The sequence below is a fragment of the Oryzias latipes genome, chromosome 24 (assembly GCF_002234675.1).
Source record: "Oryzias latipes chromosome 24, ASM223467v1".
Taxonomy (NCBI): Eukaryota; Metazoa; Chordata; class Actinopteri; order Beloniformes; family Adrianichthyidae; genus Oryzias; species Oryzias latipes.
Genome location: NC_019882.2, coordinates 18,427,801 through 18,454,071, shown reverse-complemented (window position 1 = coordinate 18,454,071; position 26,271 = coordinate 18,427,801). Strand labels below are relative to the sequence as shown.

Sequence of the window (26,271 nt, the reverse complement as noted above, 5' to 3'; positions counted from 1 at the left end):
AAAACCCACTTTTTCCAAAATGGCGGCTTTTCTGTTGATTTTATCTCCATAGCAACCATTTTATGTTTTGGTCCCCTCGGGAGGACGAACAGATTGACGTCAGTTTCGGACAAATCGGTAAAAGTAAACTTTTTGTTGTCCTTAGCAACAGTGGTTTTATGCTAACCACGCCCACATTCCTTATATGTCCATATCCAGTGTTTTTCAATGTATTCTGTTTCAGGCATTAATGCATGCATTCAATTTTCACTGTATTGTATTGAAATGCATGGGAGTTATAACAGTGCGCCACTTTGCTAGCTCGCCACGCGCACGCCGTTCAAAATCTACAACTTTTTAATTCCAACATTTTTTCCACAGTAGCTTACCATTGATGCCCAAAAAGTTTCGAGACAATCGATGAAAATTCCAAAGACAAGTTTACGTTTGAATCTGGTGGTAAAGGTGTTTTTTATAAAAAATTCAAGATGGCCGCCTTTTCCCGAGGTCAAAGGTCGACAAAACTCCAGAGGTGATTGTAGGCTTACGCTAGGGACATGTGCGTCAAATTTCGTGAAAATCGCTCGAAAAAAAGTTCATTTTTCCATATTGTGTAAAAACGCGAAAAACTCAAAATGGCAGATTTTGGCACAAAATGGCCGCCAAACCGTAGGTCGTGTCGCCATCACGTAATGATTTCAAAACTTTGTTTGGATATACCCGACAAAGTTATCTGGGTTTCGTTAGCCGATTCACAAAAAAAAAAATCAGAAATGTTTTTTTTTAGCCGAGTCAGCACTTTTTTTTGCGATCGTTTTTTGTTTACCACGGCCACTTTCCTTTATCGATTTTGTCGTATGTGACATCGTTTTGTTCAGTGTGGGCCAGGAAATCCTATATTTCATTTTCACGACATTCCGATAAAATATGTGCAAGCTAGCTAAAATGGCGACGGTTGCGAATTCGCCACGCGCACGCGTTTCAAAATCTACAACTTCTAATTCCAACATTTTGTCCACAATTGATTGCCATTGATGCCCAAGAAGTTTCAAAAAGATCGATGAAAATTCCTAGGACGAGTTTTCGTTTGTATCTGTTACTAAAGGTGCTTTTTTTTGAAAATTCAAGATGGCCGCCCCTTGCCAAGGTCAAAGGTCAACAAAACTTCTTTGGTTATTGTAAAATCGTGCTAGTGGCATGTGTGTCCGATTTCGTGAAAATCGCTTGAACAAAAGTGTCGTTTTCCCATATTGTGAAAAAACACGAAAATCGCCATTTCTCTGAGTTCGCCACAAAATGGCCGCCAAGCCGTAGGTCGTGTGGCCATCCCATAATAATTTTATAACTTCTTTGGGATATTTCCAACACGCGTGTTTTGGTTTCGTTACTGTATTTCACAATATTTTTTTTTGGCCCCATAAGCGATTTTCGGCCCATTCATTTTTTTTACGGGAACGCTCGCCGTGATGTCATCGTCGTGGGGGGGGTGACATTCTCTTTGCCGAAAATTCATTTTCAATTTATCCTAGGTGTGTGCCAATTTTGGTGAGTTTTCGGGTATGTGGCGGGGGTCAAATTTGCGATCAACGGATCCGTTAGAAACGGGAAGAATAATAATAATAATAATAATTAAAGCCGCAAGCGGCGTTGTATGGCCCGCAGACGCAACCCGCCTTTCACGCCCAACTCTACGCACTACCGCGGCCCTCTCCGCCCTCACCGCCCACAAATTAAAAGCTAATCAAGGCTGGATTTGCTCATAATGCTAACTATGCTAACTATGCTAATGTGACTAAAAGTCCTAGCATAGCGATCAGCATAATCAACTCTCTCAGAAAAACACATTTCCTAAAATGCTAATTATGCTAACTATGCTAGCTATGCTAATGTGCCTAAATGAGCTAGCATTGCGATTAGCATCATCAACTGACTCAAAAAAACACATTTCCTAAAATGCTAATTATGCTAACTATGCTAGCTATGCTAATGTGGCTAAAAGTGCTAGCATAGCGATCAGCATCATCAACTGACTCAGAAAAACACATTACCTAAAATGGTAATTATGCTAACTATGCTAACTATGCTAATGTGGCTAAAAGTGCTAGCATAGCGATCAGCATCTTCAACTGACTCAGAAAAACACATTACCTAAAATGCTAATTATGCTAACTATGCTAGCTATGCTAACATAGCTAAAAGTGCTAGCATAGCGATCAGCATCATCAACTGACTCAAAAAAACACATTTCCTAAAATGCTAATTATGCTAACTATGCTAGCTATGCTAATGTGGCTAAAATTGCTAGCATAGCGATCTGCATCATCAACTGACTCAGAAAAATACATTCCTCCATTGGTGAGAGCTCTTGTCATAAGTTGATAAAAAAACCACTTTTTCCAAAATGGCGGCTTTTCTGTTGATTTTATCTCCATAGCAACCATTTTATGTTTTGGTCCCCTTGAGAAGACGAACAGATTGACGTCAGTTTCGGACAAATCGGTAAAAGTAAACCTTTTGTTGTCCTTAGCAACAGTGGTTTTATGCTAACCACGCCCACATTCCTTATATGTCCATATCCAGTGTTTTTCAATGTATTCTGTTTCAGGCATTAATGCATGCATTCAATTTTCACTGTATTGTATTGAAATGCATGGGAGTTATAACAGTGCGCCACTTTGCTAGCTTGCCACGCGCACGCCGTTCAAAATCTACAACTTCTAATTCCAACATTTTTTCCACAGTAGCTTGCCATTGATGCCCAAAAGGTTTCGAGACAATCGATGAAAATTCCAACGACAAGTTTACGTTTGAATCTGCTGGTAAAGGTGTTTTTTATAGAAAATTCAAGATGGCCGCCTTTTCCCGAGGTCAAAGGTCGACGAAACTCCAGAGGTGATTGTAAACTTACGCTAGGGACATGCGCGTCAAATTTCTTGAAAATCGCTCGAAAAAAAGTTCATTTTTCCATATTGTGTAAAAACGCGAAAAACTCAAAATGGCAAATTTTGGCACAAAATGGCCGCCAAACCGTAGGTCGTGTCGCCATCACGTAATGATTTCAAAACTTTCTTTGGATATACCCGACAAAGTTATCTGGGTTTTGTTAGCCGATTCTTTAAAAAAAAATCCGAAATTTTTTTTTTTTGCCGAGTCAGCACTTTTTTTTACGATCGTTTTTTGTCTACCACGGCCACATTCCTTTATCGATTTTGTCGTATATGACATCGTTTTGTTCAGAGTGGGTCAGGGAATCGCATATTTCAGTTTCAGGCTATTCCGATAAAATATGTGCGAGCTAGCTAAAATGGCGACGGTTGCGAATTCGCCACGCGCACGCGTTTCAAATTCTACAACTTCTAATTCCAACATTTTGTCCACAGTAGCTTGCCATTGATGCCCGAGAAGTTTCAAAAAGATCGATAAAAATCCCTAGGACGAGTTTTCGTTTGTATCTGTTACTAAAGGTGCTTTTTTTTGAAAATCCAAGATGGCCGCCCCTTGCCAAGGTCAAAGGTCAACGAAACTTCTTTGGCAGTTGTAGAATCGTGTTTTTGGCATGTGTATGCAATTTCGTGAAAATCGCTTGAACAAAAGTGTCGTTTTCCCATATTGTGAAAAAACACGAAAATCGCCATTTCTCTGAGTTCGCCACAAAATGGCCGCCAAGCCGTAGGTCGTGTGGCCATCCCATAATGATTTCATAACTTCTTTGGGATATCTCCAACACGCGTGTTTTGTTTTCGTTGCTCTCACTTGAAATATTTTTTTTTGGCCCCATAAGCAATTTTCGGCCCATTCATTTTTTTGACGGGAACGCTCACTGTGATGTCATCGACTTCGGGGGGGTGGCGTTTTCTTTGCCGAAAATTCATTTTGAATTTATCCCAGGTGTGTGCCAATTTTGGTGAGTTTTCGGGTATGTGGCGGGGGTCAAATTTTCGCTCAAAGTGGAAGAAAGAAAGAAGAAGAATAAAAATAATAATAATGAAACGAAGCAAAAACAATATAGAAGTTTTTGCGGTTAGGATTTCCCATGTATTTCAATGCGGCCTGTCTTTTACTATAGGCTGGGCATGTCTTTTGGAGTTTAAACCCGTCTTTTGAGGGCTTTTTGGGGCTTTTTTGGGTTTTTGTCGTCATTTTTGCGACTACAATTTTGTCGTTTGTGCGGGGGTGTTGTGCGTGTGTGTGTCTATTTTTGTTGCGTTACACAATTGTCGTGTCGTTGTGTGCTTTGGGCGACTTTTGACCCCATTTTTTGGCGTTTTGACGCGTTTTTTTGACGTTTTGGACCTTTTTGAGTGTTCGACCCTCGTAGCAGTTACAATATGGTCCTTGCAGTCTATGACTGCTGCGGGCCATAATAATAAAAAAACATTCGAAAAACAATATAGAAGTTTTTGCAGTCAGGTGGCCTATGTATTTCAATGCGGCCTGTCTTTTACTATAGGCTGGGCATGTCTTTTTGGCTTTAAACCCGTTCTTTGAGGGCTTTTTGGGGCTTTTTTGGTTTTTTGTCGTCATTTTTGCGACTACAATTTTGACGTTTGTGCGTTGGTGTTGTGCGTGTGTGTGTGTATTTTTGTTGTGTTACACAATTGTCGTGTCATTTTGTGCTTTGGGCGACTTTTGACCCCATTTTTTGGCGTTTTGACGCGTTTTTTTGACGTTTTGGACTTTTTGAGTGTTTGACCCTCGTACCAGTTACAATATGGTCCTTGCAGTCTATGACTGCTGCGGGCCATAATGAAACGAAGCAGAAACAATATAGAAGTTTTTGCAGTCAGGTGGCCTATGTATTTCAATGCGGCCTGTCTTTTACTATAGGCTGGGCATGTCTTTTTGGCTTTAAACCCGTCTTTTGAGGGCTTTTTGGGGCTTTTTTGGGTTTTTGTCGTCATTTTTGCGACTACAATTTTGACGTTTGTGCGTTGGTGTTGTGCGTGTGTTTGTGTATTTTTGTTGCGTTACACAATTGTAGTGTCGTTGTGTGCTTTGGGCGACTTTTGACCCCATTTTTTGGCGTTTTGACGCGTTTTTTTGACGTTTTGGACTTTTTGAGTGTTCGACCCTCGTACCAGTTACAATATGGTCCTTGCAGTCTATGACTGCTGCGGGCCATAATAATAATACTAACAGTGCTAATAATATTTAAGAACAGTTGGATTATTTTAAACTATAAACTAGTGAGATGTGATGGTAGAATGTGAAGAGGCCTCAGATAGAATTCTGAGTTTGTCAAAGTGATCTAAAACCGGGCCCCAGATTGAGAAAAATTTGACCCTCGATCCCTGAACTGAATATTTTATTTTTTCAAGTTGTAGTAGTTGCACAAGATCCGTCAGCCACTGGGACACCCTGGGTGGGTCCTTAGATTTCCAGTGCAGTAATATACGGCGCTTTGCTATTAGAGTAGCAAAAGCAAGAATGTCTTTGCGTCTTTTTCTTAATGTATCTGGGTTTTGGTGTGAAACACCAAATGTGACTGCCTCTGCACTAGGCTGTAGAGTGATATCTAGAGCATCTGATAAAGTTTTAAAAATTGTAGACCAGTAATTCACCAGAGCAGAGCATGACCAGAACATGTGGGTTAGATTGGCTGGGCTATTTTGACATCTGTCACAGTTTGCACTCAGATGAGGATAAATTCTTGACAGTCTTGCTTTAGAGAAGTGAGCCCTATGTAGAATTTTAAACTGTATTATATTTAACTTGGCACAAGAGGTACTGTGGTTAACTCTCTGTAAGGCCCGGTTCCATACATTATCTTCCATAACTCGCCCAAGCTCTTCCTCCCAGCTACCTCTTATTTTCCGAAGAGCTACGCTGTCATGAAGTGATATGCAGTCTTTGATTTTGGAAATTAATCTTTTTGAATTAAGTGGCAACTCAAACACCTCATCTAACACAGAGACTGGGGGTATGTTAGGGAAGTTAGGGTCATGCTGCTGAAGGAAGTGATGCACTTGAAGGTACCGAAAAAAGTGAGATTGAGGCAGATTAAATTTAGAAGCAAGATCATTAAAATTTGCAAATATACCGTTTAGGTACATGTCTTTAAAGTTGATAATACCTTTCTCTTCCCAAATTGTGACTGCGAAGTCTGTCTGACCAGGGAGAAAAAGGTGATTTTTGCGTATAGGACTAGTGGTAAGCACTTGAGTGAGTCCGTACATCTGTCTGAATTGAAATATAATTTTAAAGGTATTTGTAACGATTGGATTGTGTGTAATATAGTGTGAAATGACACAGGGAAGACTAGATCCAGTAAGGGCTGTCAGAGTTGTTGTTTTACAGGAGGAGGCTTCGAGTCAACACCAGATAATATCAGAAGCCTGGAGCATGGGTCCAATACATGTAACTTGTACATGTTGCCTCTTGGTGATGGAGAGACAGCGTTAACTTTCACAGCTATGCTGATGACACACAGCTTTACATCGCCGTGTCTCCTGATGACCTTGAACCTATAAACAATCTTTTAAATTGTTTTTTTGATATAAAGTCATGGATGGCAGAAAACTTCCTACAGCTCAACCAGAACAAAACTCAAGTTTAAATAATTAGTCCTGAAGACAAGACAGAGAGATGATTTGACCCAAACTTAGGAATTTTAAACCCTCTCACTGTGTGAGAAACCTGGCTGTACTTTTTGACTCTGAGCTAACTTTTATTCCTCACATTAAAAACATTGTGAAAACAGGATTTCATCAACCTAAAAACCACAGTCCGCCTGTTCCTCTCTCTTGCCAGCACAGAGGTGCTAATGCCTTTATTTATAGTCGCTTAGATTATTGTAATGCCCTGCTCTTTGGTTAATCCAGAAAATCTCTTTCAAATTTACAACTATTACAAAACTCGGCGGCACGAGTTCCGACGAGAACCAGGGGGCAGGAACACATTACACCGGTTTTAAAATTGCTTCATTGGCTCCCTATGTGCTTCAGGATTGATTATAAAATTCTCTTAACACTTTTGTAACACCCATTAGTTACACTAAGGAAGTAATCGCCAAATTTTTTTTTTTTTTACTTTATTCAGTCATACAGTCATTGTATGGCTTAATGTAGTTCCAATTTTCACCAGCAGAATGCGCATGCGTTTAGAGACAGAGTCGTTTTTTTCTCTTTCTTTTTAGATGTACTTGTGCTAGTCAGAACATGCACAGGACATGAACTCTGAGTATACGTACTTTCTGGGAGTAATGACTAAACTTTGATTTCTTGGTGTGTTTTATTTTACCAATAAAAGTGTTTAGTGTGACCCATCACACTAAACCCATCCTCCTTATCACAGATAAGGAGGATGGGTTTAGTCATCCTCTAATCATAGAGTTCCTGCAATTTCTCATCACGCAATCTACCCTGACCCCATTGTTCTAGGCTTCTCATGGCTAAAACTACACAACCCTCAGTTTAACTGGACTCATCGTCACATAACCAATTGGAGTGCTTTTTGTATGGCAAACTGCCTCCAGTCAGCCATTCCTTCTGTTTCCTCTCCAGTCCCCAGTATCTCTGAAGAGGTTGATCTGTCCATGATTCCTTCCTGTTACCACGACCTTAAATCAGTTTTTTGCAAGGTTAAAGCCAGGGCTTTACCTCCTCACCGTCCCTGATTCCTCAATAAACCTTCTCGGTGGAGCTACTCTTCCTAAAGGAAGATTGAACAATCTATGTGGTCCAGAGAAAGCAGCCATGGAGAGCTACATTCAGGAGGCTTTATCCATGGGACATATTCGTCTGTCCTCCTCACCGGTGGGAGCCCGTTTCTTTTTTGTTGAAAAGAAAGATAAATCTTTACGCCCCTGTATCGACTACCAATTAAATCAAATAACCATCAAGGACAAGTATTCACTCCCTCGCATCTTCTCCAAACTGGACCTACGCAACGCCTACCATCTCGTTTGCATAAAGGACTGTGACGAGTGGAAAACGGCCTTCAACACACCCCTTGGACATTACGAATACATGGTGATGCCCTTCGGTTTAACCAACGCTCCCGCTGTTTTTCAGGGAATGGTTAACGACGTTCTCAGAGAATTTAACCGTTTTGATTTTGTTTATCTGGATATCCTTATTTAAAGGCTCTTCCGCCCTTTTTATTGGGTAGTTGTAAAGTGTGGTATCATATTCTTGGTCGTTTTCCTTACCATATAAATCTTGATATAGGTTTATCCCATTTTTGGATTTGGGATTGTGGGATCTCTACTGGTAAAGAAACAAGAAACAAGTAAAGGAGCCGTGGTAGTATATTCATTTTTATAATATTTATTCTTTCACTTAATCCTAGTGTCTAATGTGGACAATCTTTCTATGTCTTTTCTGATGTTGATATTTGTACGTTCATAGTTATCCTGATATAGTTTTGCTGGATCTTTAGGTATATTCACTCCCAAGTACTCAAGTGATTTGGCATCCCATTTTATCTTCCATTCATTTAAACCTAGATTTGCAAAGCAATTAAACATGAGTATCTGAGTTTTATTTATATTTATTTTGTATCCTGAGCTTTGACTAAATATATCAAAAATCTTCATCAAATTACCAAATGATTTGACTGGATCTAATAAATATACCATAACGTCATCCGCGAACAGACCCATGATATGTACCTGTCCACCGATGTCTATTCCTGTTATCCTCGTGTCTTGTCTCACCATTTGGGCTAATGGTTCGATATAAAGTGCAAAGAGTACAGGGCTAAGGCAACAGCCCTGTCTAGTCCCCCTTCCCAGACTGAATCTATTTGTGAGGGAGCCATTGATTTTGATTCTACCTGTTGGTTTGGAGTAGAGAGAACTGATACACTTAATTGACTTTTCACTAAATCCAAATTTCTTCAATGTTAAATATAGAAATTCCTAATTGACTCTATCAAATGCCTTTTCGGCATCTAAACTAGGGCTGAAACGATTCCTCGAGTTACTCGATTACAAAAATTCCTCGAGGCAAAAACTCTGCCTCAAAGCCTCGTTAAATTCCTATGACGCGCACTATACACGCGGTGCAGGAATTTGATTGTGTCACACGGACCGTTTATTCACACGGCCCTTTTGAATTTAGTTGGCGCGTTGGCGGAGAATAGATCTATAAATAAACGGCAGAAATTGTCTAAAGAGTGGGATCATTACACACTTAATAAAGAAGAGAACAAGGTGCAGTGTCTCTACTGCAAAATAGAGCTGGCATACCACAACAGCACATCTTCCATGATTCAGCATCTGAACAGAAGACATCTGCGTGACCGCTGGAACCCCGACGCCTTAAGGCCCGTTCACACCGGGACGAATTTCGCCGGCGATTTTTGCCGACGTTTAACGCCTCGTGACTAAACAAAGGGCACCAATGAGAGTGTGCACACCGACGCGAAAAAACGCCACGCGTCAAAGCGTCAAAAAAAAAAAAACGCCTCGGGTTCGTTTTTTTTTTCCGACGCGTCGCGTCGAAATCTATTCGACCAATGAGAATGGCGCTTTTGCACACGTGTCTGGAGCTTCTGAAGTTACAGTAAAACACAACTTGGGGGCGCTCAAACACAAAACTGCCTTGCTGAGCACACAAAACCAGCGAAGAAGATAGACGCCAAGTAGCGTCTACACTGCCGCGAAGAAATAATGACGGACATTCAAAAATATCCCCGAACCAAGAACCAGTTGGAGCTACTGGTGCTTGAAATATTCATGTTTTCTTTGTATTATTCTGACAAGCGCGTAAATACTTGCTCTCTTCTTCTGAGTGAAAAGCGACTTTAAGAAGCGTAAAGTTGCGCAGCGCCACTTTGTGTACAGGAGTATTTCTGTTTACATTAAGCGCCATCTAATGTCAGGGAAGGAAATTGCATGTTGGCTCGGCTCATCGTCAGCGAAAATCGCCTGGGTGTGAACACAAAAAACGTGGCGAAAAACGCTGGCGAATAACGCCTGGCGAATATTCGTCCCGGTGTGTACGGGCCTTTAAGCGCGGGACCCGCGCATGGCTCCGGCAGCTAGCAAGTGGCGGCTTCAGCCGCTCCGCGCCCCCTCCGCGGCGACCAGCGCGGGCCGCCTCGGCGGGCGGCGAGAGCCCCTAGCTGCGGTATTCAGGCGACCGGACCTGCTTTGAACACTAATTTTTTTAAAGTAAACGCTTCGGACCCCGCGGGACACTCAGCTAAGAGCATCGAGGGGGCGCTGAGAGGCAGGGGCTGGGACAGGCGGTAGCTCGCCTTTCGAGGGACCGCGAGGCTTCCTTAAGCATTGCAAAAATAACAAAAGCATTATTTTTACACGAAATATAAACAATGATAATGATCAAATATGTTTTTCTGATTCTTTTATTTTTAATGACCTTCCACTTTGGTGTTGTGCCACCCTTTCAAAGTCTTCTGCCCCCCCCCCATACAAAATGTTCTAGCTCCGCGACATTTCTCAAGACCAACTTAAAAACACCAAAAGTAACATTTGCATCGGAGTGGATCTTTAAAATCGAATGCTTTTTCATTTTACAACCACATCATTTTTGTTATGCATTATTTGTTTTGGTTGTTCAAAAACACACACAAATCGTTTTATCCGATTACTCGATCGATTAAGTGCTAGTTTTATCGATTACAAAAAGAATCGATAGCTGCAGCTGCAGCCCTAATCTAAACTTATTAAGGCAGCTGATATTTATTTTAATGTATCCTGTTTATGATGTGAAGTGTTCTCCTTATATTATCGTGTGTTAGTCTGCTTTTGACGAATCCAGTTTGGTCCTCATCTATTAAGTTTGATATAAATGATTGGAGTCTATTTGAAATTATAGAGGTGTATATTTTATAGTCAACATTTAATATAGAAATTGGTCTGTAGTTTTGACAATATTCCTTGTCCTTTAATGGCTTAGGAAGTACTGTAATGACTGCCTCCTTCCAGGAATATGGAGTTTGTCCACTTGATAAAATCCAACTGAAAGTGGAGTGAAGCAGTGGGATAATTATTTCTTCAAATTCTTTATACCATTCTGATGGAAAGCCATCACTCCCAGGTGCCTTGTTTGATATCAGCTTGCCAATTGCTTTTTTTATTTCTTCCGTGGAAATTTCTGCCGTCATGTGATCGTTTTGTTTCGTTCCTATTGAAGGTAGGTCTAATGAGTCTAGTAAGGTTTGCATCTCCTCTTGTTTTGAAGTCATTGGCTCAGTATGTAAGTCATCATAATAGTCCCTAAATATATTCTCAATTTCTTCTGGATTATATTTTTTGTTGATTTGTTTTTGGGTCTCGTATTTTATTAATGTTTAGTTCTACTTTCTCGTATTCGTCGAGCTAACAGCCTTGTGGCTTTGGGGCCTGAGTCGTAATAGTTCTGTTGTAAGTATCTTATTCTTGTTTCGGTCTTGTATTGGAGTATATCATTAATCTTCTTTTTTGTTTCACTGATTAGCTGTCTTGTTGTTTGGTTTGCGTTGTCTTTAAAGGCTTGTTCAAACAAAGGCAAACAAAAGTTTGAAAAATTCTTTAGTACTTTCTGGTGGAGCATAGACATTTACCAGCGTTATTGTAGCCTGGTCAATTACTCCTTTAATTATAATAAATTGCCCTTCTTTATCTTTAACCTCCCCTTTAAATGTAAACTGAACCGTGTTCATTATCAATATTGCTTCTCCTCGTTTCCGTGGATTGGTGTGTGAGCTATAGAAAGCGTTCTTGAACACAAACTTTTTCAATTATGCGTGTTCTGCATTTGTCAAATGGGTCTCTTGCAGGAAGTTTATATGCTTTTTTTCTTTCTTTAATTTAGTCATAATTTTGGCCCTTTTGACTAGGTTTCCCAGACCATTTACATTTAGAGACAGGAGATGGTTTTCATTTCTTTTAGTATCCATGAATGGTTATAGAGTCTAAAATAATATTCGATCTGCAGGTTTCTAGATGTACCTTCTTCAACCAATAACTTAACAAACAAAAATTTAGAACACATTTTAACTATATACATGAACAGATGCTTCCATGAAGGAAAGTCGACATTAATAGTAGTATTAAGTCGGCTCCTCCTGTTTTAAGGCAAGGCAAGGCAAGTTTATTTGTATAGCACAATTCGTACACAAAGTAATTCAAGGTGCTTCAATAACAGAAAAATGCATTAAAATCACAATACATCATAGAAATAATCAACGTAAAATTTACTTTAAAAAAAAATAATTGAAAATTGATTTAAAAAGAAAGGAAGGAAAGGAAAGAAAAGTGCAGATAGGACCTTTCAGTCATATAAACGGCTAAACAGAAATGTTTTAAGTCTAGATTTGAACATGAACACAGAAGAGGCCTGTCTTACGACTTCAGGGAGGCTGTTCCAGATTTTAGCTGCAGAATATTGAAACGCTGATTCCCCTTTTTAGTTCTGACTCTGGGCATCAACAGGAGGCCGGCCCCTGAGGTCCTCAGAGTACGAGATGGTTCATATGGCACTAACATGTCAGAGATGTACTTTGGTGCTCGGCCATGGAGAGACTTGTACACAAGCAGAGCTGCTTTAAAGTCTATTCTTTGAGGTACAGGGAGCCAGTGCAGAGACCTGAGCACAGGACTAATGTGATCATACTTCCTGGTTCTGGTCAGGACTCCAGCAGCAGCATTCTGGATGTACTGAAGCTGTTTTACAGCTCGTTTGGAGAGGCCGGTGAGCAGGCCGATACAGTAGTCTAACCTACTGGAGACAAATGCATGAATAAGTATCTCCAGGTCAGGTTTTAAGCGGTAAGACCTCACAAAGAGAGAGGGCCCCTTGCCAGTGATGAGATTCATCCCATACTCGATTACTTTACCCATCCTAATCCGCACAACAAATTCACATTCCCATATATCCAACATTTATCGGGTTTAATACACATCAAGGCAAAGCATATTAACAAGTCATATTCTAATTTAGATGTCTACTATAATTATTCACTTAAAAGTTTTTTTTGTATTTTTTTTACTCATCCTCCGTTTGTGTTCTTCTTGTGCTGAAATTCCTGGAGCTGTGCGCGTGCTCGTCTGGCCACTTGTCCTGGTCTCTCTTTCCTGCTCGGTTTCCACGTAGCGAGTCCAGTTGACAGTAGTTTCTCCGCCTGAGCAAACTCCCTGGAGTGTCCCACCGGGTCTTCCACCTCGTATCCTCTCTTCCTCAGATCGTTGGTCGCGTCATCGGCATCCGCATATGTTACAACTCCGCCCGGCTAGTGCACGCGCATTTTATTGAACGGCGTTTGGAAGCGGACTCCTTCTCTCTTTAACACCTTTTTGATGTTTATGCATGCTTTGCGTTGTTGCAGAATGCTCTCTGCGTAGTCATGATCGAAAAAGACCCTTTTCTATCCGTTTATGACAATCTTTTTGTCCCACGCATTTTTAAGTATCAAGTCCTTTTATGGTGAATTGTTGAAAGCATATTACAATAGACCGTGGAGGATGACTTGCCTTTGGAGCTAAAGCTCGATTGCTCTGAATCTGGAGATCCATGTTTAGTGAAAACTCCTCTTTGAGCCAAAAGCAGCCATCGAGTTTCTGTCGCCTCCGCCCCCTCTTTGACACCGTAGATTCGCAGGTTATTCCGTCTTGATCTCGGTTCCAGGTCATCCAACTTTTCCTTCATCTTTTTCCGATCTTTCATTAAATCACACAGCACACTTTTCGCTTCACAGCTCCACGTTTCCATCTCCTCCGTCCGCGCCGCAGCTGCGTTTATCTTTTCTTGTTGTTCTTTCATCTCTGTTGATATTTTGGAAAATTTCTGATTGATGTCCTCCCTGAATTCGGATAATTTATCACTCATTTGAGCCGTGATGTCATCTTTGAATGTTTTCAAGTCAGCCTTCATTTCGCTATGCAAACTCTGGATTTGTTTGCTAATGCTATTTAGGCTGCTAAGAAAGTTAGCCGTGTCAGCTTCTGGTGCTAGAATGCCTCCCCTCTTGTTGTCCTCGTCTTCTTTGCTCTGTTTGGTTGGGTTCTTCTTTTTTGAAAGGCCCCGCTCATTTTCTTGCTTGCTACTCCTTGTACTGTGGTGCTCGTCGAATTTTTGGCGGACTTTATTCTTATTTTGGAGTTGGTTAGTGGGAGCTGTCTTTTCACGTCTCCATGTGTTGCAATGGTCCCCCGGAAGTCCCCCCGCCTCCACAGTGTTTTACTGATGATGTAGTGTGCTTTGGACCATGAACTTCTCCACGCCTTCTCCATACTTTTCTCTGGCCATCATTCTGGTAGAGGTTGATTTTGGTTTCATCTGTCCAAAAAATGTTTTTCCAAAACTGTGCTGGCTTTTTTAGATGCTTTTTAGCAAAGTCCAGTCTAGCCTTCCTATTCTTGAGGTTTATGAGTGGCTTGCATCTTGCAGTGTTCCCTCTGGATCTACTTTCATGCAGTCTTCTTTTGATGGTAGACTTGGATATTGATCCGCCTACCTCCTGGAGAGTGTTGTTCACTTGGTTGGCTGTTGTGAACGGGTTCCTCTTCACCATGGAAATGATTCTGCCATCATCCACCACTGTTGTCTTCCGGGGACGTTCAGGTATTTTTGCGTTGCTGAGTTCACCAGAGCTTTCTTTCTTTCTCAGGATGGACCACACTGTTGATGTTGCCACTCCTCATACTGTAGCAGTTTCTGGTTTCATGGTTCTTTCTGTTTTCTCAGCTTAATGATGGCTCCTTTTACCTGCATGGAGAGCTCCTTTGACCGCATGTTGTCTGATCACAGCAAAATCTTCAAAGTACAAGCTCGAGTCCTCTAATCAACTCCTTTTATCTGCTTCACCTATAATGACATAAGTGAATTGCCCACACCTGCCCATGCAATAGCATGGAGGTCAATTGTCCAATTACTTACCAGCCCATGAAATGAAGGGATTGTGTTTAAAAAATGCTTTTGTATTTTACATTTTTATGCAATCTTTTTGTTCAACCCATGGAATATAGCAGAAAGTCTGCACTTTAATGGCATCCGAGTTGTTTTATTTCAAATTCACTGTGGTAATGTACAGAAACAAAATTATAAAGAATGTGTCTCTGTCCAAATATTTATGGTCCTGACTGTATATATCCCTTCCTCCCTTAGATCATAGGTTATCACTTGGGGTCATGCTTCCCGAGTGTCCTGTCTTGGCGGAGTCCGCAGAACCATCAACCACATCCGAAGGCGGTTTTTCTGGCCCTCGATGGAAAAGGATGTACAAGAGTACGTCGCCGCATGCACTACCTGCGCCCGCTCCAAAACTTCCAATCAGCCCCTGCTGGACTCCTCCATCCCCTACCTACTCCCAGCCATCCTTGGTCCCTGAACCTCTTATCTTGAAGTTCTTGGTGATCCTATAAATTGGTGATTTAGGTGGAATCTTAGTTGCCACAATATCCTCTCCTGTGAGGCCGTTTTACTGCAAAGCAATGATGGCTGCACCTGTTTCTTTGCAGGTCACCATGGTTACCAACGGTAGAACAATGATTTCAAGCACAATCACAATCGTAGTGAGGGGTTTTACAGCCTTAAAACATCCAGAACATTGTAAAAAATAAAAAAGGACAACTTCGAGTTTCACCAATCGGGGTTATTTTTAGAATACAACTCCTGCGATAAATAGAGAACCATTGAATATTGATTGAGTCGATACAGTTATTTAATCCAGTGATGAAAGTCAGGCAAGGAAAAAATCCCTGAACTTTTCTTTGAGCGATATGGCGGGCACAGAGCGAAATTTTGGAAAAATACGTGGTCTTAGATGCATTCTGGTGCATTCTGGCAGCTAGTTATTCACTTCTTTATCAAGAAACTAAGACTAATTGGAGCATCATGATTTGTCATTCAAACCCCTAGTTTGACTCTCCATTAAGGACTTGCTGGTCCTAAAAAAGAATTTGGAAAATTGCTCAAAGTAACACAATCCTACAATCTACGCTTTTCCTTAAAGCTGCAAAACATACAATTGCTAAAATATAGTAACATCAAAGCCCCAAATGGCAAAAAGAACACCAGTAACTATGATATTCTATGAAAATACCTCAGTTATTTATACATTATTTCTGCTTTAGAAATGACTGATGTACAACATCCACTTGCACTGTTTTCTCAAACTATAATTACATCAAAATATGGGATCTGCTTTAAACTATAATTCTATAACATAATACATCAATTCTTTAACACCAATACTAAGTAATCTGGGAAATATCAAAACAAACATACAAACTAAACTAAACATTGTAAACATTATTTTTTAAGGGAGTGCGGGTCCAAACCATCAAATACTTATAATTAATGTTAACTATACTGAACTAAATCATGGTAATTAGGAAATACAAATAAATTAGATAGAGAAATGTATTCAAAATAAAAACTGAAACTCAAAACTAAAATTGAAATTATTTCAAAATGTGGTTTTGAGATTATTTTACACAAAAAAGTATTTGACCTACACTACCTTAAAAATCTTTTTTTTTTTCCAGCCAAGACCACTTCAATTTGTTTTTTATCGTCTTCTCACAACTGAGGTCGTGACCACGCTCAATAATGACGATGCCTGCCATTATTTTAACACAAATTTGATCGCAAACTCTTCAGATGTGTTTGTGAAAGTTTAGCGTGGGTCCGCCAGTTTTGGTCTCTAGGGAAGCAAGTCACGCTGACCACGTGGTGCAGACAGAGCCAATCAGACCCGTCGACGCATCCGAAAGCAACTAAAACGTCCCGTCATTGGTCAATTAGGCCGGGAAGACGAAAGATGGCCACGACCATAGAGGAAGCGATCTGCGGAGAAATATAGAAAATAAAGCTAAAATTAGCTGATTTCAGACCATTTTCTAATCCGGAAAGCGATTTGTCCGTAGAGATCAGGTTTTTATTTCCCGGAAAGTACGTTCGGTTTGCTCAAAAACCCGGATTTCCGGGAATTCCCGGAAGACTTTCATCACTGTTAATCCTAATTAAAATATCTTGTTCATTCTGGAAGTTTTTGATATAAAATCAAATCTATTTGGAATTTGAGGTGGACTTAAACACATAAATTTGCTGATATCAAACCCATGTTTACCTGGTAAAACAATACCGATTCATTCAAATGGTACATTTATTTTCTTCTAAATTGGTTCTCGCAAGTTTATCAGGCAAAACAATTACTTTAATTTTAGGAATTCATAATAATTAATGTTCCACTTTGTGCAGTACATGAAAATAGTGACATGAAAAATAATTTTTTTGACAAAGCCAAATTGGTTCCAAATGGAAAATTGAGAAAAAAAATGTATCTGCGCTCTGTGAGAGATGGTACAGTCCTTTTTAGTGAGAGTGTGATGGGGGCGAGTGTCTCACTACTAGGAGCGGGACCGGACAGTGACTTTTGCTGTGAGTGGGAGGGGACATTCCAATGCAGAGCATGACAGAGAAACCCGTCCCATGTGTGCAGGCCATGAATGGGTCCAGGGCTGGCTTCCACTTAGGGCTTTTACTTTTACAAATACATTTGAATAAATTCAAATCTAAATGATTCATTGTTGTCTATACTCACCCCAGATAGCATTTAATGTGAAGTTCAGTTTGAAATAAAGAGATGTAAGCTGATAAGAATTAAGAAGCAGTTTTCCTCTAATTTGCAGAAGTTTATTTCTTTTTTTCTTTTTTTTTTTTTCTTTTCTTTTTTAACTTGTTCTGTCCAACAGCTGAGCAAACAGATTAGAGCTGAAGGCTTTTTGTGTTGGACAGGTTTTACTATCACAAAAAGAGGTTATATAGCTTCAAGAAACTAGAGTGTAGATTTGTATAAACCCCTTTTTGTCGTATTATTTTTTATTTATTTGTTACATTTAGTGTGTGTGGGGAGGGAGAGGGGAAGAATGTGAGGGGAGGGTGGAAGAGAGTAAAAGGAAGAAAGGTGAAAAGGTGGGGGATACAAGCACTGATTTGACTAAGTTATTATTTTAAGCTGTAACAATTATACCAGATCTGCTGGAAAGACGAATGTTACATAAAAGGTGAAAATCTGACACTAAAATGAGTGAAAAAAATCTGTCCATCAATACACTGTAGGTAAGGAGGAGGGATGAAACAGACAGGAGTTTAGTTTAAGTGAAATTTATTTATTTAAGTGAAATTTGGAAATCGATTCAAACAAGATGAGATGCAAAAAAACATGATAAAGCATTTGAGATGTGGATAAATTCTAAGTTTCAAGAACAACTTTTCCGCAGCCCGCTTGCTGGTGTTCACAGTACCTGCTCTCCAGTCGGACATGGTAACCAACAGTCTGGCCGACACTCTCTCCTCTCTCTGCTGCCACTCTCTCAGCCACAGCAATGGCCGCTGACCGCCTGGGCTGCGTGCAGAAAATCCTGCAGCATTGTGAACTACTGCTGCAGTCATCCAGCAGAAACTGTGGAATCTGGATCACACAAACACTCAGAATCAACCTGACTTTAATGTGTTTGGAAAATATGATCAAAAATAAACACTTCCAAAAAGACAATGCCTGACCATTATTTTCACTACTACATGTAATCTTATAAAGATCAGTCTTTTATTAAGAACTTTCCTAACCCGTTCCTTAAAATTGGTTAAAAAATATAATCTATTTTAAATCTATTTTGTTTCACATTTTCTAGGGTTTATCTCATATAATGGCATATTCACAAACCAATCACATTGGATAAGCTTCCTTCTCAAATAAACTCCTAGAAAAGAGAAGCGCTGGAGTCCTTTCTTAAAACTTGTCACACTTGAGAATTAAAAGACCCAATTTGGTGTGGCTCCAAATAAAGAAGGGGTCCAGAGGAATGGAGAGAGTGGAAAAGAAGTGAAGAAGAGTGCAGGCAGGTTGGAATGGGTGGAGAAAAGAGTTTGAGCTGAAATGAAAGGAAAGGTGTAGAGTGTAAAGTGTGGTGAGAGCAGCCATGTTGTTTCCTAGAGACACCGAGGAAGAAAGGAAGCAGAGATGAAGATGCTGAGGTTCTCTTTGGGAATGACCAGGATGGATCAGAAATGAGGACATCAGAGGGACAGCACATGTTAGAGGTTCTGGAGATGGTTGGGACATGTCCAGAGGAGAGACGGTGAATTTATGGGTGAAAGGATGCTGAGTCTAGAGCTGCCAGAGGTCTAGAGGAAGACCAGAGAGGAGGATTTTGGATGCAGAGAAGGAAGACGTGAAAGTAGCTGCTGGTAGAGGATGATGAAGACATGCAAGTAGCTGCTGGTAGAGGATGATGAAGACATGAAGGTAGCTGCTGGTAGAGAATGAAGAAGACATGCAAGTAGCTGCTGGTAGAGGATGTAGAAGACAAGAAGGTAGTTGCTGGTAGAGGATGATGAAGACATGCAAGTAGCTGCTGGTAGAGGATGTAGAAGACAAGAAGGTAGTTGCTGGTAGAGGATGTAGAAGACATGAAGGTAGTTGCTGGTAGAGGATGTAGAAGACATGCAAGTGCTGCTGGTAGAGGATGGAGAAGACAAGAAGGTAGCTGATGGTAGAGGATGTAGAAGACATGAAGGTAGTTGCTGGTAGAGGATGTAGAAGACATGAAAGTAGCTGCTGGTAGAGGATGATGAAGACATGAAGGTAGCTGCTGGTAGAGGATGAAGAAGACAAGAAGGTAGCTGATGGTAGAGGATGTAGAAGACATGAAGGTAGCTGCTGGTAGAGGATGAAGAAGACAAGAAGGTAGTTGCTGGTAGAGGATGTAGAAGACATGCAAGTAGCTGCTGGTAGAGGATGGAGAAGACAAGAAGGTAGCTGATGGTAGAGGATGTAGAAGACATGAAGGTAGCTGCTGGTAGAGGATGGAGAAGACAAGAAGGTAGTTGCTGGTAGAGGATGTAGAAGACATGAAGGTAGTTGCTGGTAGAGGATGTAGAAGACATGCAAGTGCTGCTGGTAGAGGATGGAGAAGACAAGAAGGTAGCTGATGGTAGAGGATGTAGAAGACATGAAGGTAGTTGCTGGTAGAGGATGTAGAAGACATGAAAGTAGCTGCTGGTAGAGGATGATGAAGACATGAAGGTAGCTGCTGGTAGAGGATGAAGAAGACAAGAAGGTAGCTGATGGTAGAGGATGTAGAAGACATGAAGGTAGCTGCTGGTAGAGGATGAAGAAGACAAGAAGGTAGTTGCTGGTAGAGGATGTAGAAGACATGCAAGTAGCTGCTGGTAGAGGATGGAGAAGACAAGAAGGTAGCTGATGGTAGAGGATGTAGAAGACAAGAAGGTAGCTGATGGTAGAGGATGTAGAAGACATGAAGGTAGTTGCTGGTAGAGGATGTAGAAGACATGAAAGTAGCTGCTGGTAGAGGATGATGAAGACATGAAGGTAGCTGCTGGTAGAGGATGAAGAAGACAAGAAGGTAGCTGATGGTAGAGGATGTAGAAGACATGAAGGTAGCTGCTGGTAGAGGATGAAGAAGACAAGAAGGTAGTTGCTGGTAGAGGATGTAGAAGACATGCAAGTAGCTGCTGGTAGAGGATGGAGAAGACAAGAAGGTAGCTGATGGTAGAGGATGTAGAAGACATGAAGGTAGCTGCTGGTAGAGGATGAAGAAGACAAGAAGGTAGCTGATGGTAGAGGATGTAGAAGACATGAAGGTAGCTGCTGGTAGAGGATGTAGAAGACATGAAAGTAGTTGCTGGTAGAGGATGTAGAAGACATGAAGGTAGTTGCTGGTAGAGAATGTAGGAGATATGAAGGTAGCTGCTGGTAGAGAATGTAGGAGATATGAAGGTAGCTGCTGGTAGAGGATGGAGAAGACATGAAGGTAGCTGCTGGTAGAGGATGGAGAAGACAAGAAGTTAGCTGCTGGTAGAGGATGAAGAAGACATGCAAGTAGCTGCTGGTAGAGGATGAAGAAGACATGCAAGTAGCTGCTGGTAGAGGATGGAGAAGACATGAAGGTAGGTGCTGGTAGAGGATGGAGAAGACATGCAAGTAGCTGCTGGTAGAGGATGATGAAGACATGCAAGTAGCTGCTGGTAGAGGATGGAGAAGACATGAAGGTAGGTGCTGGTAGAGAATGTAGGAGATATGAAGGTAGCTGCTGGTAGAGAATGTAGGAGATATGAAGGTAGCTGCTGGTAGAGGATGGAGAAGACATGAAGGTAGTTGCTGGTAAAGAATGTAGAAGACATGAAGGTAGCTGCTGGTAGAGGATGGAAAAGACAGACGGAGGAAGCTGATTGGCTTTGGAGACCCTGAAGGTAAAAGAAGATTTTGGTGTGGCTCTACTTAGGTCTTCAGAAACTAATGAAGATAAAAAGCAATAGCATATGACACTTTCAAAGAAGCTAGACATTGACACTAGACTTTTTTATTAAGTCATGCATAAAAACCATGCAACCATGTTTTATAATTTGAAGTTCATTTTAACTTACCTGTGTAGTTTTTCCTGAGCCAGTTTCTCCCAAAATAAGCACCACCCTGTTCTGCTGAATAAGTTGTAGAATCTCCACCCGGCTTTCCCAGACAGGCAGGGTGGATCGGAAATTGTCCAGTTCTGAGGAACTTCTCTTCCTGGGTACCATTGGAATACCATTGTTTAAGCGTCCACTAGCTCTGTTTCTATCATAGCAGCTGTCTGGAGAAGAAGAGGTTTGGTTTGAACATGACCCAAAATACTCACAATAAGTTAGGGATATTGTCAGGCCATTGTTTTGTGGTGACAGACACGCCTCATTGTGTGTTTTCCACATGATGGTCACACTGTACAGTCTGTCTAAACTATTGAGGCCAAAACCAAAACATTCTGAAAGGAAAACCTTTTCGATGTTGCAACAATGTCAACATTGTGTGGGTCTAAAAGCTGATTTAGTCAGGAAGTCATTCTAATAGCCATGAAGACATGACGTCCAGTAACGGATGAGCAGCTACACCTGACCTTCAGGTTGGTGGTAGATAGTCAGGTGTTGCAGGTGAACCTGATGAGTCTCAAATCATCATCAACAGACTTTTATCAAGACCCAGGACTACTGCAGAGTTTGTGACAGACCCAGGAGAGGAACCCCCCCAGTGACAGACCATCACCATGACCAGAACCTCTGACCTCAGACATGGCTTAGCAAACACCACACAGCTGCAGGAGTTCACTCCCCCATCCCCTTTGCTGCATTGAGGACTCTGTTCCGGCCCTCTCTACTCTCTGTGTCATCATTCTTGTAAATCTCATCTCTACATGTAACACTTGCTACCCCAAGCTGTTTTGCCGTCATTAACCCTTTCCTGTTTTCCTAGGATAGTGTTTCCCCGGTTCCTGTGGCTCCTCAGATCAATCAATCTGATTTCCTGCAATCCTGAGTTGTCATATTTTTGCTCCCTGAAATCCTGGCATCTGCCACCGTTTGCCGCTCACGTGCCTTTTTGGCATTAGTAATGCCCACACTGTGCCCTCCAAACAACACTTTTCTCCTCTTTTCCACCTCGCCAACGATAACTTCTACTTCACATTGAGTGAAGTTACGTTTTTTTGATTTCCTCTCTGTGTTTGCCATGATTTCGCAATCAATGAATATTCATTTGTGGGCGTTTCACGAACTATTTATGGGCAACTATGGGCGTGTCATGAAGCCGCAAAAGCTGCGCAGCATTTAGAATTGGTTGTGATTTATTAAGGGAAAGATGCGTAGGATGTGCGTGCGCACGGTTTTATAAATCCGAATATTTCTGTGCGTACGCACGTCCTATGTTTCATCCGTACGCCACTTCTGACGCAAATCCTACACAAAGTTTTAGAAATGAGGCCCCAGAGGAGCAGCATTTCTACACACATGATGCCCTCTCATTTCCTCCTTCTCTTAGCTCTTTCAGAGGCGGTGGAAGTTCATTAAAAAAAGTTAATTCCCAGATCCTAACAGTGCCTGACATTGTGTCCTTGAGCAGGAAAGAGAACCTCACACTGCCTCAAACACAGGACATTTGTTGACTCTAGCTTACATTCACAAATCATTTCTCATACAGAACTGAGGGGAAAAAAAGAAAACTAAAATTCCTCTTCATCCATTGGAGTGCATTGATTTATACTTTATAAATGTATGCAAATACTTCTCTTAGTCGAACTTTTTGTTGTTTTACGATTTAGATTTTTGTAAAAATTAATTAGGAATCATCATCGCCACTAATGGCACTGAGAAAATACTGGATACTGGTTAGTTTTTCATCTATTTAAGAAACCCATGATGTGCAGTTTTCCAATAACATATTTGTATGTACTATATTACTTACAAAAATATGTACCAGTATTTTGTCTTTGTAGGATGTATAACATAATAAATCCAACAAAAGCCTTGTAAATGCGCCGCATTTAAAACAACATTAACTCATTTATATTAACATGAATGAAAATTACCAGAATCAATGGTGGAAAAGTCACTTTTGTTCCAGAGCTGTTTGTCCGTCTGCTCCTTTTTGTTAGCAGTTGACCTCTGGAGCAGACTTTGGATGATATGCTTGGAATTCTGGGAGACTATGAGGGGATAGGTTGGAGGACATTTTTTAAAAACATCCCTCTTCCCGACAACGAGCAGGCGATTTGGTTCCTTCCTAAATAAAGAAAAAAAAGTTTCTTAACATCTTCTCACAGGACGCAGCACCCATGCATGAATAAAGTCAGTCTGATCTGTTTTAGTTTTTTTTTAATCTAAAACAGACATTCATATCTATACACTCAGGTCTAATAAACTGCAGTCTCGTTAGCCTTTACTCTCTACGTGAAATAAACAAGACTAGCTTCAAAAAGGACGTTTAGCAAAAACCAAAACAAAGTAGAAGAAAGAAGAAGATCATATCTAAGACAGAGTTTTTCAAACTTGGTCACTGATCTACCACTCTGCTTGCTGCTGATTGGCTTAAGGGACACCAAATCTTGACTGACTAATCACATCTAATCCAAGCAGCAAGCAAACTAAGCAGGGAGATTTGAAAACTTAAGGCCTGTTCACACCGGGACGAATTTCGCGTGTGATATTCGCCGACGTTTAACGCCTCGTGACTAAACAGAGGGCACCAATGTGAGTGTGCACACCGACGCGAAAAAACGCCACGCGTCAAAGCGTCACTTTTTAGAAAGTGCCTCAGGTTCGTTTTTTTGGTTTGACGCGCCGCGTCAAAAACTATACGACCAATGAGAATGGCGCTTTTGCACACATGTCTGGAGCTTCTGAAGTTACAGTAAAACACAACTTGGGGGCGCTCAAACACAAAACTGTCTTGCCGAGCACACATACCAGCGAAGAAGATAGACGCCAAGTAGCGTCTACACTGCCGCGGAGAAATAATGACGGACATTCTAAAATATCCCTGAAAACGCTCATGATACATTTTCAGCTCTTGTACCAGTCGATAAAACTCCCCATGTTCTTCTCTTCTCATAACTATGGGATGTACCCAAAATCGGCGTCTTTTCCGGCGTCTTTCATCATTCAACAGAACAATAATTTCTTCATCATTGGAACTGGAGCTACTGGTGCTTGAAATATTCATGTTTTCTTTGTTTGATTCTGACAAGCGCTTAAATACTTGCTCTCTTCTTCTGAGTGAAAAGCGACTTTAAGAAGCATAAAGTTGCGCAGCGCCACCTTGTGTACATGAGTATTTCTGTTTTACATTAAGCGCCATCTAATGTCAGGGAATGAAATTGCATGTTCGCTCGGCTCATCGTCAGCGAAAATCGCCTGGGTGTGAACACAAAAAACGTGTTGAAAAACGCTGGCGAAAAACGGCTGGCGAATATTCGTCCCGGTGTGTACGGGCCTTTATGCACCTTCCACCTCAGTTATCTAAAACATGTCTATTCCGTTTCTAGAGCAAAAAAGGAAACATGCCATGCTTAGAACAAAAACAAATCATTTGGAAGTATCTCTAGCAAATGTCCATGTACCTGCAAATCAGCAAAAGCTTTTTAAACATGGCAAGCTAAGAGGAAAAATTTGGAAAAGTTTACTTACCTTTATTTTCAAGCACCTTGAAATAAGAAACTAAATTCATTTTTGATGAGTTTTAATATGCAGCTCGTCCTAAAAGAGAACTTACCCAGTGTTCCTAGAAATGAATCCCAAATTCTGGGCCAACTGCTGAACATAGGATCTCTCAGCAGGAGACAAGGAGGGAGGAAATTCCACCTCTGTTCAGTCAAGACAAGAGAGGACTAGATTATAAACACCTTCCACATACAGACCCTTTCCAAAAAAGAAGATCATGAGAAACCAACAGTCTTCCTTTTTATAATTCATTCAAAGAATACACTTGGTCTAGAATAGATTTAGGACACACTGTTTAATTGATGGAAAGTATTTATTAGTTGTTTCACAAATATTGGCACACTGGCTCGTAACCCCCACAAAAACAGGATTTCAGAAAGTGAGACCACTGTGAAAGACTCATGAAGTCTGGTACCCTACCGGTCCATAGACAGTTGGTACCAGGCAGCAGAGGGAACAAACACAACCTACATTGTCCCACTTCATGTACTGATTCTAAAGTTTTATTCTTGACGCATGTCCAGTAGCTTGATCACGTGTCAAAAATACATTTACTACTTAATTGAACTCTCACATTAGCAAAGTTAAAAAGAAACAAATGCATTTGGAAAGTTTCCTTTGGCAAAAAAAACTGTGAGGAAGAAGAGCCTTGGACTTAAAATAAAAGAAAGCTGCGTTTAAGTCTTCACTTGAAATATGGATGTATTACAAGCCAAGCCTGCAATGCATTATATTCAGCAATCAACTGTCTCTAATGTACCAGGATGCTGCTAAAAAACTGCTTAAACAGCTGATTCTTTAGGATTTTTCAGAAAAATACCAGTTTTAATGAGGCTATTTCTCTTTTTCGTGTTTGCCCTCTGCCCCATCCAAATAACAGTCAGACGGGGCTAAAGCTGCTATTTGACATTTGAATGGTTCCTACATGACATCTAGCGCACAGATACAGTTAGACTTTCTGTTGATCTGCTCGGACGCAGTGCTCTGAGAACAGCCTCAGGGGTTGACAGCCCCAGAAATTTGCACTGACCCACAGGGCCAGTAGTTTTTGAAAGTTACTGGCCCTGCCTGAAAGTTAATTCATTAAGAAAGTTAATTAATGAAAAAGCATATTTAGATCTCTACAACTTAGATGGATATACACTGTTCTGCAAAAATAGAGCTGGAAAACCTGGTGGAGGAGTTTGTCTATATGTGAGCTCCTCATATTCAGTAAGGGAACGAACAGACATTATACTTGATGATGGTTTTTCTGACTCAATCTTTCTAGAACTAAAACATAACAATGCAAAAAGTATTGTTATTGGAAAAATATATCGCCCACCAGACTCTGATTATGACACATTTAGAGACAAAC

General features: G+C 40.8%; 1 protein-coding gene across 4 annotated transcripts in view; it reads right to left on the bottom strand.

The window, feature by feature from the left end:
• The window catches only part of ythdc2 (YTH domain containing 2), a 142,082-nt gene that overhangs the window by 88,511 nt on the left and 27,300 nt on the right, over positions 1-26,271 (bottom strand). For all 4 annotated transcript variants that reach the window (XM_023952792.1, XM_023952793.1, XM_020701809.2 and 1 more), the window contains exons 3-6: positions 24,967-25,057; positions 23,285-23,478; positions 21,318-21,520; positions 18,176-18,342 (exon numbers count right to left, since the gene is read on the bottom strand). In XM_023952792.1, coding sequence (XP_023808560.1) covers positions 18,176-18,342; positions 21,318-21,520; positions 23,285-23,478; positions 24,967-25,057 — 655 coding nt within the window. The remainder of the gene's footprint in view (positions 1-18,175; positions 18,343-21,317; positions 21,521-23,284; positions 23,479-24,966; positions 25,058-26,271) is intronic.